Source organism: Mesoplodon mirus (genome assembly GCF_964341445.2).
Source record: "Mesoplodon mirus genome assembly, chromosome: 5".
NCBI classification, from domain to species: domain Eukaryota; kingdom Metazoa; phylum Chordata; class Mammalia; order Artiodactyla; family Ziphiidae; genus Mesoplodon; species Mesoplodon mirus.
In genome coordinates, this window is record NC_138980.1 from 180,430,240 (window position 1) to 180,445,718 (window position 15,479).

The 15,479-nt window shown below is 47.6% G+C and overlaps 1 protein-coding gene across 4 annotated transcripts in view; it reads right to left on the reverse strand.

Moving 5' to 3' along the window:
* Positions 1–9,590: 9,590 nt before the first annotated feature.
* The window catches only part of ICE1 (interactor of little elongation complex ELL subunit 1), a 534,975-nt gene continuing 529,086 nt past the window's right edge, over positions 9,591–15,479 (reverse strand). For 3 of the 4 annotated variants that reach the window (XM_082621035.1, XM_082621033.1, XM_082621036.1), the window contains 3 exons: positions 15,232–15,330; positions 10,773–10,921; positions 9,591–9,842 (listed from right to left, as the gene is read on the reverse strand). In XM_082621035.1, the coding sequence (XP_082477161.1) occupies positions 9,798–9,842; positions 10,773–10,921; positions 15,232–15,330 (293 nt within the window). In that variant the 3' untranslated portion in view covers positions 9,591–9,797. Of the gene's footprint in view, positions 9,843–9,892; positions 10,922–15,231; positions 15,331–15,479 lie in introns of those variants that run through there. The other variant, XM_082621034.1, reaches the window with a different exon arrangement.

Below are 15,479 nucleotides of genomic sequence, written 5' to 3' on the forward strand. Positions count from 1 at the left end.
TTGTCTCCCTTTGACCTTCCTCATGGCCCATAAACCTCAATCTCATTTACCATCCGAGACTGGTTTCCTCCCACCAGGTGCCATCCGGGCTGATGCCCCAGTGATCCCTCCCCCCATGGATTTCTTCCCTGTCCTTTATGACCTTCAGGAGATTCCCTTATTTTCTGCTGGCTCAAATGGACATTATATCTTAAATATTTGATTCAACATTTTTAGTTGTGCTATTTGTCTGCAATTCTGCAGGATTCCCTCTTTATCTTCTATTTCAGCCCTGCTCTCCTGACAATGAATGGGTCTGTTTGCAGTTCCCAGGGGCCCTCAGGAGCCATATTTTGAAAACACACTTCAGGATTTGGATAAGTGTGGGGAGATGTGTGTCCTTGTCGGATAAGGTAGCTACACACTCATCTGGATATCCACCATGCAGACCTTCCAAAAGGGAAAGCCTGCTCCTTCCTCAAGCCACTGGCCCATTCTGACTTTAAAAATATCATGTGAAAGTGATTCTCATATTAGGCTTTATTTTGGTAACTGTAAATGTTGACATGAATGTAGATATTGCTAAGTTGAAAAGTAAATGTATCATTACTACAAACTTACTTTTACTGTTTTAAATCTCATACAAGCCCTTATGAGTTAAAGAACAGTGCTTAACACTTATTTCTAATTTTAAGTTAATTGGCAGAAATATATACTTTTAAATGACTAGACATTGTCTGGTGTTAATTGCTCTTGCAGACTTTTGTGAGTAAAAGGTTGAATAAGTCTGTGCAAGCTTAATAATTTAGAAGGGACGTGCATAATCAAAGCTGTAATTACACAGGAATGTTGTGAGATAGTCTGGGGTAAAATCTATCTGATAAAGTAGAAGTAACTGTGAAGTCTTAAAATGTGCTGTTTTCCCTTTCTGCAGAGAAGAAACCTCACATGTGGATACACACAATGGGGCAGTGAACCAGCAGCATGGACGTTGAAAACCAGGTGGGTTCTAGGCTAAAGCCAGAGACCTGGTTTGCATCCTATCTCTGCTGCTGCCAGCTCTGTCCCACCAGGGCCCTGGCACCATGGATCGGGTGAGATGGGTCGTGGTGAAGTCACTGCAGAGACCTCTGTGGGGACGATGCCTGTGTCCTGGGCTGGGGAGCAGGGGAGTGATAGTGCTTTTGCTGCTGGTCAGCTAACTGTCCTGCTCTACCGGCCAGGGTACACCAGCATCTTTCTTCTTCCAGGAGATGCCAAGATGAGGCAGGAGATACATGGGCCCCAGGCTGAGCCACTAGAGTTTGTCCCCTGGGGACAGATACTCCAAGATGAACATAACGTCAGGAGGATAATAGGAAGAGCTGAGCCCTGCCCAGATAAAAGATGAAGACCACATATTCCTCATTCTCGAAGTCAAGGGGACCTTCTCGACTAAACACGTGCAGAAAGACTCCTTGAAGGTCAAAAGGGAAGGGGCACCACCCCATAGTAGGTGACGTCAGCCTTCCCATAGGCCTCTGTGCTGGAATCCATCTTGGCTAAGAGAGCACACGCACACAGGGGAGGACCCTGAGATAAACCACGTACGGACTCAGAACCAGGCAAAGCAAGATGATTGGCAAGAGTAAACCCGGAAGAAATGTCCCATAAACGTGATTCGAACTACCACGAGGGCACGACTCTCTGAGCCCACCCGTGTGAGTCTATTCACAGGTACTCTTTTCCTCCTAATAAACACTTCACTTGTTTCACTACTTTCCATCTCTTTGTGGAAATTCATTTCTACACAGCTGACGGGCCAGGGCCTTGTCACTGGCCACTGTCCCTGGTGGCCTAGTGGCTAGGATTCAGCACTCTCACTGCTGAGGCCTGACTTCAATCTCTGGCCGGGGAACTGAAATCCTGCTTCAAGCCGCTGCAGGCTGAGGCCACCCAAGATCAAAGAGACAACGAAGTGGCCTTAAACCAAGTCTGACCTTTCTGCCATCTTTGTCATGTCTGCTCAGTCTAACATGGTGAAACACATGATCTGGGATGCAGGAAACATGCTTCATCCCTGGACATTGGAGACCTCATGGGATGCTAGAAGCAGCCTCAGGTTCCTACAGTTCTACTTAGTGCTCTTTGCAAGCCCACATCCACAGATGCTGAGGTCACCATGCCTGCCTGAGCCAATGGAGATGGCAGTGCCTGACTTTCAAGCAGGCTCCCAGGAAGTCAGAGATACAGTATTCCTCTGTTTCAAAAAAATAGTAGTTTGTCTTGACAAACTACCAAGTAAAACTTTTAAAAAGTTAATCAAATAAAATTAGTGGCACATAATTGCTTCAATAGTTAACAAAGAATATTGTGATATCCATGTATGAACTTGAACATTTAAAGCAAATTCTCACTCCCCACCCCCCAGAAAAAACCACCCAGATACAACAACAACAAGAAAACAATAAAGGCAAATGCAAGCGATCAAAATAATGTCATTCCAATGGTGAGCAATTACTAATGGTGTCACCTAACAAACCATCAGGATCCTATTGGAATTACTGACTGAAACAAAGAGACGTCTCCAAGGCTGAATGTCTCCTAAGCTCAGATTCTCATTATCTGCATGGGCAATTTTAGGGACGTTGTCTGTATTTTCTATAGAAAAAAGTTTTGAGCCCCGCAAAATTTCTTGGGTGACTCATAAGAATATCATTTATGGTATACCTGGCTTGTTTCTGCTACACTGAGACAAAAGACAAGTCCCGGGGGTGCAAAGAGGCAAGTGAAGTCACAAAAGAATACAGGCATTCCAGACTCAGCCTCCATCTGAGAATCCACGTCAGTAATCCCGGGTGAGTTGCACTGTGGTCAGGTTAAAAGGGAAGGGTGCAATTTCTCATTGTTTTCTCAAAACTTCTGTGCTGGAGGCCCCTTCCCAGGCCTCTCAGAAGCATTGCCACCACCAGCGGATGCAGCCTTTGCCTCCGTGGAAGTTTCCTCCTTACAAGACACCAGGAGCACATTTGGGTTCCTGTGAAATCTACCTTGATGTCCTTCTGTTTCTTTTCTCTCCTAAACCCGTGTTTCTCTGTCTGGTAGGAGGAGGTCCTTGGGATGGGTGGAGGGTCCTGTGCTCATGACCAAGAGCCCCCTTCCAGGAAGGTCAGGCAGCTGTCAGCCCCCAGCTTGGAGGGGAGCAAGGGAACCGATACGATCAATGTGTTTTCCATTGAAAACACTTTCATGGGATTAAAGAGAAAAAAATAAAAATAAAAATCAACTTGAGGAGCCAGCACAAGGGTTTTCTTCTTTTAAGATTTCTTTCTCCCTCTCCTTTCTCTCCACTTGGTCAGATTGTGGAATTTGAGTGGGAAGGACAAAATGCAAAGCTCAACCTGTGAATTAAAACAAATCATTCATGGTAACATTTCCTTTTCCTTAAGTGCATTAAAAATGGATGCACCGCTAAAGAAAGGCAGAAAAAAAGAACGTGAACTTACAGTTTCTGAAATTGTATTTACCTTACTTTAGTTTTTCCACTGCCAGTAGTTCTATTTAGAAATTAAAGTTATGCATTGCAAAACTGCATCAAAATCCAGAAAACTCACTTCCCCATCACTAAACAAATAGGTTTATAAACAGAAAGACACATTAAAAATATTATTCCGGATGATTGCCAAGGTGATAGGAGCTAAATTTTAGTCCCTTTAAAAATACACATAGGAAAGGTCAAGAGTGAATGCTTTTAAAATTCTATTTTCAGCTCCACTGTTGATTTAACACACAGATTTTCAATATGCAAGTAAAGGCTGGTCCTCAGTTACAGACATTCCGAGAGGTTAGACCCTGAGTTGCCCTTTTCCTCCTCCCCTGAAGGCGGCTCTCCAGTTCAACTCAGGTTCCTCGAATCTCAGGCAGGAAGAGCAGCTATAAGCTGACGGGCAGGAGGCACTACTCACATTTCATAAAGCACGTCTTCAGCACTTTAAGGCGGGACAGGGGTTGTGTTTGGTTTTCTTGGGCTCTCCCTCGGCCGATGACACGGCTTCAGAGAAGGTATCATGAGTCCGGAGAACGGCTGTCGCCACAACAGAACCAAAGTCTGCTTTTCTAGATGCTTCCACACTAACAAGGCTCCGGAGGAAGAAAGCACCCTACACTGGCAGGTTCTCCTCAATATCCCCAGGGTGATGGGAAAGCAGAAACTTGAGACAAGTCCTGCCAGCCTTTGGATCATGGGTGGGAGCGTCCCAAAATGACGGCGGCTCGGGATCAGAGGCCCCTTGACCTTCCTCTGCCTGGTCGGGGATGGGGGCTGGCAGGGGGATCCACGTAAGCAAAAAAATAACCCTGCAGGATAAATGCTTCTTTGTGAAAACTCTATCCTCTTTCTCTGGGAACTTATTCGTTTCCCCAAAGGTGAGGCAATGGTTGGAAAACATACAGGGATACAGGCCAGGAGACCTTTCTCCTGCAGAAAGACACCAACACTAACCCCCAGTCTTCCTATGAAGGATGTTTCTGGAGTCACGCATGGGTTGCCCAAACAAATGTGACTGTTGTCTTCTATGAAAAAGTCCTGATTACCCGCTGGTGGCTGATGGGCGGCCTAGGTGGGGCTTTGCCCAGCGCACGTGGGGCACATTCCCGGCTGCTGAGAGACTCGTTGGGCAAGGTGCCCTGGGCAGGGCAGAGGACCTGGCACTCGAGCTTTGGGCCTTGTCCGTTGCCTCCCACCCCCAGGCCCCTCCTGAGTCCACGTGACCAAGGTGCCTTCCGTACAGCGAGAGCAGAGCAGTAAAGGACAGACAGCACCTCAGGGTCCCTGGTGACACAAGGGCACCTTACCATGGACGCACTGATCGCCCTAAACCCCCGTCCCTGAAACATCACAAGGTGTTTCTTTCCTCAAGAACTGTCACAGAACTTTAAATGTGACCGTTACTTAAAACTCTGTATGGTTACCTCCTTTCAGGCTTTGCTGCGTTTTTATTAAGGATGGTTTTAAGAATCTAACTGATGCTGCTGGCTTGGACTTTGTTCAGGAAACAAACACCCACGGAGTTAGGAGCTGAGGTGTTCAGGCCGCCTGGGGTGACAGCTGGGTGGAGACCGGACAGCACTGCCTGCATACCCTTCCCCCGGAGCTGCAGGCTCAGGGAGGGCAGCGGAGGGCATGTGGGGATCTCCTGGTGGGGGACAAGAGGACAGCAGCCCCGAAGCTCTCCCTTCCCCATGCCTTCCATACTTGGGGACAACTCCCCGAGTGGAAATGCACTCAGGAGACAGGGCAAGCACCTGAGTTTGTTGTTAACCTCGGGGGCCATCAGAAGGAGCAGAACAGGGGCTTCCCTGGTGGTGCAGTGGTTGAGAATCCGCCTGCCAGTGCAGGGGACACGGGTTTGAGCCCTGGCCCGGGGAGATGCCACATGCCGCGGAGCAACTAAGTCCATGCGCCACAGCTACTAAGCCTGAGCTCTAGAGCCCGTGAGCCACAGCTACTGAGCCTGCGTGCCACAACTACTGAAGCCCATGCACCTAGAGCCCGTGCTCCGCAACAAGAGAAGCCACCGCAGTGAGAAGCTCGTGCACCACAACGAAGAGTAGCCCCCGCTCGCCGCAACTAGAGAAAGCCCGCATGCGGCAACAAAGACCCAACACAGCCAAAAATATATTAATTAATTTTAAAAAAGAAAAAAAAAGGGGGGGGGCAGAGCAGGTGTGGCCTGTGACGTTCCTGCTCCTCCAGCCAGAGCTGGGCCCGGGGTGTCTGGAAGGAAGCCCAGAGCCTGGTCACAGAGCTGCCTGGGGAAGCAGGGCCAGCGGGACGGCACAGAGGGGGATGGACATTCCAGTGTGTGGACTGTTTTAATGTTTACTACATGCCTACAAAACTAGCATGAAAACATTAAATAAAATAAACATACTGGATTACAATTTAAGCTATTAAAGTGGATACTTAATAGTACAAATTCACATAAAAACATGGCAATCAAGAGGGGGCCTTCTGTGAATGCAAAGGGCAGGTGGGGTTGAGGTTCACTTCTCCTGCCCCCATTCTCCTCCTCTTTTGAGTTTCATCAGTTGAACACTCACAGTTTAGGGTGAGATTATCTCAGAGCAGCAATCAATGGCTATTTGTTAGGAAAAAATAATATTCTTAAAGATGACATAAAAAATGAAAAAGAAAAAATGGCGGGCACTAGATTCAGTTCCAGATGGCGGAAGGCAGTTAACATGCTCACCTCCTCTTCCTCCTAAATCTCCACTGAAATGGACCAGGAGGGGGACAACGGGGGAGGCTGCCTGGAGAGCGGACATCTGACCTGAAGGCAGTGCGGCTGGGAGAGCAGAGGTGGCAGGCGCCCAGGACAGGGCAGCCTCCCTGGCTGCAGGGAGCACGCCTCTCCCTAGAGGCTGGTACACACCCGACAACCCAGTTTGGCACCCAGTGGGTCCGGGGTGAGGCCGTGCCCTTTGAGAACCTCTGGTCTGGGGATCAGCCCGCCAGGCATCCCCTCTCCCGTCCCCCAGGGCACAGCCCCGGACAGGTGCAAGGCAGCATCACCTTTCTCAGCAGGACAGCAGAGGTCCCTAAGGCAGGAAGCCCCGATCCTAAAGCCCTCCACAAATGCCCAAAGTCCCTCGTAAAAGCAAGCAGCTGCTTCCATTTTTATAAAACTGAATCAACCATCTCTCACCACCACTCTTCGCTCACAATTCTTTGTCTACATCGTTAGAACTGTTCAGCTGTGCTGAGCAAACTGATTGCAATACAGTGACGGCACTTTAATTCATAAAAATAATCCGAGCATACGAAGACAGAAATGTCACGCTGCAAAAGTAGGTCTTCCTTAAAATTCTCTTTAGAGGCAAGAAAAGGAACCTCATGTTTGTTTCACAATCACAACAAGCACACTGAATTTCTCTGAGAAAGTGTCAGGCAAATTACGGAAAAAAGAGAGGGAAGTGTTTAGGTTAATGGCTCTGCCTTAGTTTCCAAAGTCCCCTAAATTCCTAGAACACTCTTCAGGGAGACCTCTGTGGCATCCTTGGCCCTGGTCAGGCAGGTTGATTAGACTCCCATTCACGATCCTCTGTACTATGGTTCTAGGAATGCTATTTGTAAAGAACTGAGCACGTTCCAGGTGGGCACAGGCGACTTAATCAGGCCCGTGTCACAGAACCTCCCACCATCACTATCACCCACCTGCCACTTGTTTATTCATTTATTTATTTTTGGTCAAAGCATTTTGTTTTAGCATCGTTAGAAAATATCCAGGAAAGAACCTGACCAAACTGGAAAAGTATTTGCTTCTATTTTGGGGTGGGGGTGGGGTATTATTGTGCTCTTGAATTCCATCAGCTTTACAAGGCAGCCTTTCCACACATCTCGCACTTACTTCTGGAGATAAGGGGTCTGGGCAGTAAAACGAACTCCGTTCGAAGCCCACTGCATGAATGGAGAGCTGTCCTCCTGAGTGCCGACTGCAGACAGGACGGCCTTTGCGTCCTGGACCTTGTTGCTCACGGTGGGACCACAGCGCCCTCTCACGGCGCCACGCTGCTCATTCCACTCCAGGCACAAACCCCTTCAGGTCTCCACCAACACCATAAATTTGTGAGTTACGCTGTCACATCCTCTCTTAAAAAACAAAGTAAGCAATGTGACCAAGTATTCTCAGGGGGGTGGGGGGGGGATTACAGCCTGAAGTGTCACCTCCAGGCTGATTTGTGCTCGGAAGGAAAAGCTGGGGCCTCCCAGGGAGGTGCAGGGGACAAGATGTCCGTTAATGTCACTAGCCACGCTGCTCTACAATCTCCTCACGGCCACCGCCCGCTCCTCGGCCCCCGAGTCATGTGAGCGGCTGCAGGAACAGAGGGCCAGGCCCGGGCCAGGCTGCCTGCCGCATGCGGGACCCAGCCAGGATGCCAGGACCCCCGTGTCTCCTGGGTGCACAGGCTGATGCCAGACTAAAGCCCCACACAACTACAGGTTCAAATGTTTACCTACCTTTGTGCGTGCGTGCGTGTGTGTGTGTGTTTGATGTTCTGCCCGGGGACCAAAAACTAAATTTAACCACAGCTTAAAATTGTTTCACCCTCTGAGAGTGACGCAGCACGACAGGCAAGCTCAGGCCTGTGTGTTAAATTCAGGACCGGATGCTGCCATTAAGCTCCATGCATCCTCGTGGGCAAGGAACGGCAGCCGGCAGCCAATGTCAGGTGCCACCTACCCTCCACCAATTAAGAACACCTCAAACTGTTGAGGTTAAAAAAATGCTTTGAATCCTGTGACAAACCTATTCACTAGGCAAATGACCCCCAAACTGCGTGTGCTGACCTGCTCTCTCCCTTACCCCCTTTCACTCCGCAACCCTCCCCAAGCCCGTCGTTTGTGGGAAACGCTCACCAGTCTCACCGCCACCCACAGGAAGCAGAATCCAACCACCGGCCACGCCCTTCCTCACCGACCTCGCAGCCTCAAGCAGCTCAGGGGCCAGCTGCCTGCCTTCTTGCCTCCCTGACTCGGGCAAGATAGCAGGAGCCAAGGTGCTTGGCCACCACCTCCTGCCCTACCTGGCGTTTCTCCCTCCCCCTCCCCCAAGCAGCTTCAAATTACAGGACCTGCCAAGTGAGGGAGGCTATCTTCCTCCCCAGGTGACCATGTGCTTTAACTAACCTCCAAACTCAATCAGCTTCCTAGCTTGTGTCCCCACCTTGCCTGAACTCGACTTCCGCCTGTAAAGGATCCCTGCCACCTCCACTTGGAGGTCTCACGTCCCAGACACACGCCTAGGACGTGTGACTCCTACCACCAATCCCGGAGCTCCTGTCCCCAAGCCCAGGTGCCGCGGCAACCCTGATTCCTATCTGCCCATCACCCCCAGTTCACGAACTCAGCACTGATCCCACCTCCACGACCCGTGTGGCATCCATCCACCCCGATGTCTGCACGGCCACCAGCGTCCACCCCCAGCCTCCTGACACGTCTGCTTCCCGCCCCGCCCTTCTCCTGCCCTCCGTCACAGAACAGCCCCCGTGAACCGTGACACCTGCTCCAATCTCCCTAGGAGCGTGACCGAGCCCAGGGCTGCGCAGGCCCCAGCGACTGGCAGTTACCTGTGTCACTGAATGAAGGACGCTGGCCCACTTACACAGCATGTTCTGGCCATAGCGGCCTCCTGCCCACACGCGGCAGGCTCCTCCCAACCCGGAGCTGGCGCACCTGTCTGGGAGGGACGCATTCCAGGGTCCCCTCCTTTCAAGGTGAGCTCCCTTCTCTCGGGTCCAGGCTCACGTGTTGCTTCCTTGGAGGGACCCTCCTTGACTAACAGAGAGAGAGGCGTCTCCCTGCTACTCTTCCGCAGGCAGATCGCTACATCTCCCTCACCGCACTTAAATCCCAAATTTGGACTGTTGATTTATAGGGGTGACTGTGTAGGGTTCTCTCAACAGATCACAGGCCTTTGAGAACCTGGCCGTGACTTTCTTCACCAGCTCCTCCCAGCAAGGCCCTGGCACAGAGCACAGGCCCAAGAGACAGAGGTAGAAAGAGGGAACACACCACCAAAAAGCATCCAAAGGGCAAGGCAGAGTTGTTTACAAATCTGTTTGTTATAATTACTTAAAAAACAGGAGGAAGAAGTAACAAAATACTTGTCAAATGTGATTTTTAAAGGGTAGCAACTGTAGCTAAACAAAGACATCCAATATGGAGGGCCAACCAGCACCTATCTGGTATCTGCTCTCACTAAGAGCACCTGGGAGGACACCCGGGCAATCCAGCATGCCTCCATCCGTCCAGGAGGGAGGTCCCTCTGGCAGGCCGCTCACCGCTGTCTTTGGTTGGCACCGACTATTTGCTTCATCTTCGGCTGGAACAGAAGTAAGACCAAGTGTCACTCTTTACTGACCAGGACAATCGTGTGCATGGCTTACTTTTATTTTTTATTATAAAAAACACATACAAGAGTTTTAAGAAATGATGAATATAAGACAAATCAGGACCACGGTGAGTTATGAAACCCAGTTTCTATGTACAAATACGAAAATTCCGAAAGTGGAATATCATCAAATGTGAGACACATTATAGGCTGTCCATATATACACGGCACATGCAGAGACCTGCCCGCACTCGGCTGCGTCTGTATGTACACGGTGAGGTACAAACACCCGCGGTGACCTCTATCCTCAGCTCTCCTTTTCCTGATACAGTTAAATATTTGCAAGGAACTTTAGAGACCTGAAGAAATGCACTAAAGTTCTCAAGGCTCTCCCTGTTTATCTACTCTGGTCAGCTGCGCTCCATACCTTGAGAGGAGCTCTGGAGCCCGTCTCCAGCTAAGACAGTGGCAGAAGCTTCCAGGAGCACTGTTTTAGCCTCCTCATCTTTTCCTAGTCAGCCATTTGGGCACAAAGTCCAAAATTGGCTCAGGAACCAAATCAATGCTTTTACATTATATTCATTACAAAATGCCACTCAATTTTTAAAAGCGACTAAAAGGACACTTTCTGCAGCAAAAAAGGGCTAAGTTCAAGTTTTTGTTGTTTGACCAAGACACAACAAATTACAATCCATGTCATGTGATCACAGCAGCCATAAGTGAAATGTGTGCGCTTTAGGGAAAGCAGCCACTGCTTCCTTCTCCGCCCCCAGCACTTGTATCTCCCTGACATCTCTCTCGGGAACCTCGGATGGCACCCTGGAAGCTGACTGATCTATCTGCACTCGGGCGACGGGAAGGCACTTCTCCGGGCACAGCATGGGGCAGTCAGCCACGCTCCTCCGTACACAGAGCGCTGACCTCCTCCAGGGAGCTAAGCACTGCAGAGGGGACACGCTGAGAGGTCTCTGTGCGCCAGGCTTCCAGGATCTTGGAGATCTCCGCTGGGTTACTGGGACTCAAGTCACACAGAGCGTACACGGCTGCCAGCTGGATACCCCACGGTATGTCTGAAAAGAATTTCCACATCAGTCATCATACAAGAAAATCTTCGTTATGCAAAATGTTAATGTTGTTGATCTAATAAAAGACTATTCAACAAATACTGTCTTCCAGCAATGAAAAGTAAATATTAAAAAAAAAAAACACACAATGAAGAAGTTCATTTAAATCCCTTCTGCAAATGGAAAACAAAAACAAAAACAAAGCAAAACGCTGCACAGCTCTCTACAGGTTCCTGGCGCTGCCTGTACCCAGAGGATGGCAAGCCGGAGTAGGGGCACGGGACCTGAAGCGCCCGCCCTCTCACGATCAGTGCGAAGCTTTCCAAAGTGGTCCTGGAAGGATCACACCCTCATGTTTTAAGTTTTAGTAAAATGTGGATCCCAAAGCATTTGTCAAATAAATGACTCCATTATACCCCCTGGAAGTGTTTATAAGTGGACTTTGGAAATGAAAAACATGATGACATGAGAGCAAGTGAAAAACTAATTTTTTTGTATGTAGTAGAGCATATACTAGACTCTTACACACTAGGTTATAGTATATGACTATGGATCACGGCATTTAATTGTAGACTATAGCTAGGTTAGAGACTACGGTGTACTAGAGTTCTCATTAAGTATACGTTTATTTAGGAGTTATTTAATTCAAATTTAATTTAGTTCAATTTTAGTTAAATTCACTTCAATCATTTAGTTAAAAAATTTAGGAGTTATCTCATTAAAACTTATTATTAACTATATACTGTTAGTGATGCAATGCCCAATAGGGCAAATTACTACTATTTAAAAATAAATATCACAAAACCCACACATTCAAATGTTAATGCTGTAGATGTAGATAGTACTACAGCAGCTTTAAAATTACATTCCCCGGGCTTCCCTGGTGGCGCAGTGGTTAACAATCCGCCTGCTCATGCAGGGGACACGGGTTCAATCCCTGGTCTGGGAAGATCCTACATCCTGCAGAGCCACTAAGCCCGTGAGCCACAACTACTGAGCCTGTGCACTAGAGCCCGCGAGTCACAACTACTGAGCCCCCGAGACACAGCTACTGAAGCCTGCGCACCTAGAGCCCATGCTCCGCAACAAGAGAAGCCACCGCAATGAGAAGCGCACGCACCGCAACGAAGAGTAGCCCCCGCTCGCCGCAACCAGAGAAAGCCTGCGTGCAGCAATGAAGACCCAACACAGCCAAAAATAAAAAATTAAAGTTAAAAAAAATTTTTTTTAATATATTCCCTTTACCTACATGGTAATTAGAGAAGCATAGAGAAGGGCACATAGTAAAGACTTAAAAAAAAGTCAAAGAGTAAGAGTTTTACACAGGGATTTAAAAATAATTATAAGAGCATGTGCACTGTGTAGGCTCTGGACTCGGGCAGCCTGGCTGTGACCTGGTGGAGCTAACCAGCGCCAGGCCTCCAGCAAAGTATGCTTCTTGCAGGGCGTTAGCTTCCTGTGCACAGAATGAAGTCAATGTTCAAGCTCTGGAGGGCCATCCCCAGAAGGCCACCTTGGGGACCCCGTGCTGCTCTGTGGGACAAGGCCTAACCCAGAGCAAGCCCAGCGCAAGGCCCTCTCGCTCCTCCCAGCAGGAGGGCCACGCTGTTGCTAAGAAATGCCCACCCGGCATCTGTGGCGAGAAAGCCCGTCGGCCATTCCCTGGCTACTCTCTGATGACAACACACAGTCTAGACGGTAAGAGTACGTTTTCAGGGCCGTTACCTCAGCAGCTACTCTAAAATCAAAGATGACAAAGAAGTTCTCATTAGCTCAACCTGCCACGCCTCACCCTGAAAGCGGAGGACAACCTACACGTTAAGATCATCTCGGATGTAAATTTCAGATGTCATCGTGTGTTTCCGATGGAAACTGTATAACTGCATTACTCCTTTTTTTTGTTTTATTTTTAATTGGAGTAAAATTGCTTTACAATGTTGTGTTAGTTTCTGCTGTACAATGAAGTGAGTCAGCTATATGTATACATGTATCCCCTCCCACCCCCTCATTACACCCATCTAGGTCATCACAGAGCACCGAGCTGAGCTTCCTATGCTTCACAGAATGTTCTCACTAGCTATTTTATACATGGTAGTGTATATATGTCATTCCTAATCTCCCAATTTGTCCCACCCTCTCCTTCCCATGTCCACATGTCCGTTCTCTACTTCTGCATCTCTATTCCTGCCCTGCAAATAGGTTCATCTGTACCATTTTTCTGGATTCCACATATATGCATTAATATATGACATTTGTTTTTCTCCTTCTGACTTACTTCACTCTGTATGACAGACTCTAGGTCCATCTACATCTCTACAAACAACCCATTTTCATTCGTTTTTATGGCTAATATTCCATTGTATACATATACATGTACCACATCTTCTTTATCCATTCATCTGTCATTGGACATTTACGTTGTTCCATGTCCTGGCTATTGTAAATAGTGCTGCAGTGAACACTGTGGTGCATGTGTCTTTTTGAATTATGGTTTTCTCTGGGTATATGCCCAATAGTGGGATTGCTGGGTCGTATGGTAGTTCTATTTTTAGTTTTTTAAGGAACCTCCATATTGTTTCTCCATAGTGGTTGTATCAATTCACATTCCCACCAACAGTGCAAGAGGGTTCCCTTTTCTCCACGCCCTCTCCAGCATTTACTGTTTGTAGATTTTTTTTTAAATAAATTTATTTATTTATTTATTTTTGGCTGTGTTGGGTCTTCGTTTCTGTGCGAGGGCTTCCTCTAGTTGTGGCAAGTGGGGGCCACTCTTCATCGCGGTGCATGGGCCTCTCACTGTCGCGGCCTCTCTTGTTGAGGAGCACAGGCTCCAGACGCGCAGGCTCAGTAGTTGTGGCTCACGGGCCTAGTTGCTCCACGGCATGTGGGATCTTCCCAGACCAGGGCTCGAACCCGTGTCCCCTGCATTGGCAGGCAGATTCTCAACCACTGCGCCACCAGGGAAGCCCTGTTTGTAGATTTTTTGTTGATGGCCACTCTGATCAGTGTGAGGTGATACCTCATTGTAGTTTTGATTTGCATTTCTCTAATAATTAGTGATGTTGAGCATCCTTTCATGTGCTCCTTGGTCATCTGTATGTCCTCCTTAGAGAGATGTCTATTTAGGTCTTCTGCCCGTTTTTTGATTGGGTTGTTTTTTGATATTGAGCTGCATGAGCTGTCTGTAGATTAATCTTTTGTCTGCTGCTTCATTTGCAAATATTTTCTCCCATTCTGAGGGTTGTCTTTTTGTCTTATTTATGGTTTCCTTTGCTGTGCAAAAGTTTTTAAGTTTCATTACATCCCATTTGTTTAGTTTTGTTTTTATTTTCATTACTCCAGGAGGTGGGTCAAAAAAGATCTTGCTGTGGTTTATGTTTATGTCAAAGAATGTTTTTCCTACATTTTCCTCTAACAGTTTTATAGTGTCTGGTCTTACATTTAGAACAAAAAATTTTACAGTTTGTATAGAAACACAAAAGACGGTGAACAGCCAAAGCAATCTTGAGAAAAAAATGGAGCTGGAGGAATCAAGCTCCCCGACTTCAGACTATGCAACAAAGCTACAGTAATCAAGACAGTATAGTACTGGCACAAAAACAGAAATATAGATCAATGGAATAAGATAGAAAGCCCAGAGATAAATCCACATACATATGGTCACCTATTTCTGAAAAAGGATGCATTACTCCTTGATTGCATAACATTCAAATAAAAATAAGACTCATCGCTTCAAAGGGTTACTTTTGAGTTTTAATCTCTTCCCACAAAGGAATAAGAATATAAAATTACATGCTCTGAGGTATACAAATGAAAAGGAAACCACTACTATGAAGACCGGATCACAAAAAGCCTCCAGTTTCCAAGTTCTCTGGGGATGCTAAGTACTCAGTGATACCCAGGCCACACTGGGGTCGCGGCTTCACACGTGTGACCGCACTTGGTCATCACGACACAACTTCAGCCGGGCCTCTGCAGGCAGCTGAGGTTGAGTCACTGGTCGGAGGTCACAGGGCAGCATGAAGATAGTACCGACAGTTTCTGAGACAGAACGTCAGCACCAGGACGATAAGAGAGTTTCCTCTTCCTTAGGGATGCGCTGCCCAACAGGGCGAGCGGCTACCACTGAAACAACAGGAAACCCACAAACGTTCAAATGCCAGTGCTGAGAACGCAGGCAGAGTGTGGCTCCATGATCAAACTCCTCAGCCCCAAGCACTGAGAGATGCACAGAGCATGGCACGTAGTAAGAACTCAAAACAGAATTAATAAGAGGAATGCAAATGATTTAAAAATAATTATAATAAAAGTTTTACCTTCATCCTGGGCATGCTGTATAAACATACCAATGACTGCACTAATATTTTTCACAGCTGATGGAAACCCTTCCTTCAAACCCAACTGGCCTAAACGACCTAGGGGAAAAAAGCAAAAACAAAAACAAAATGTAAACAGTCTGTGGTTAAATGTTAACTTTTCATAAGAATTTAAAACTTACGTTTTCTTTCGTTTAACATGTACATTAAGCTTCAGGATCCTGAACTGAAGTTAGATGGGTACCTAT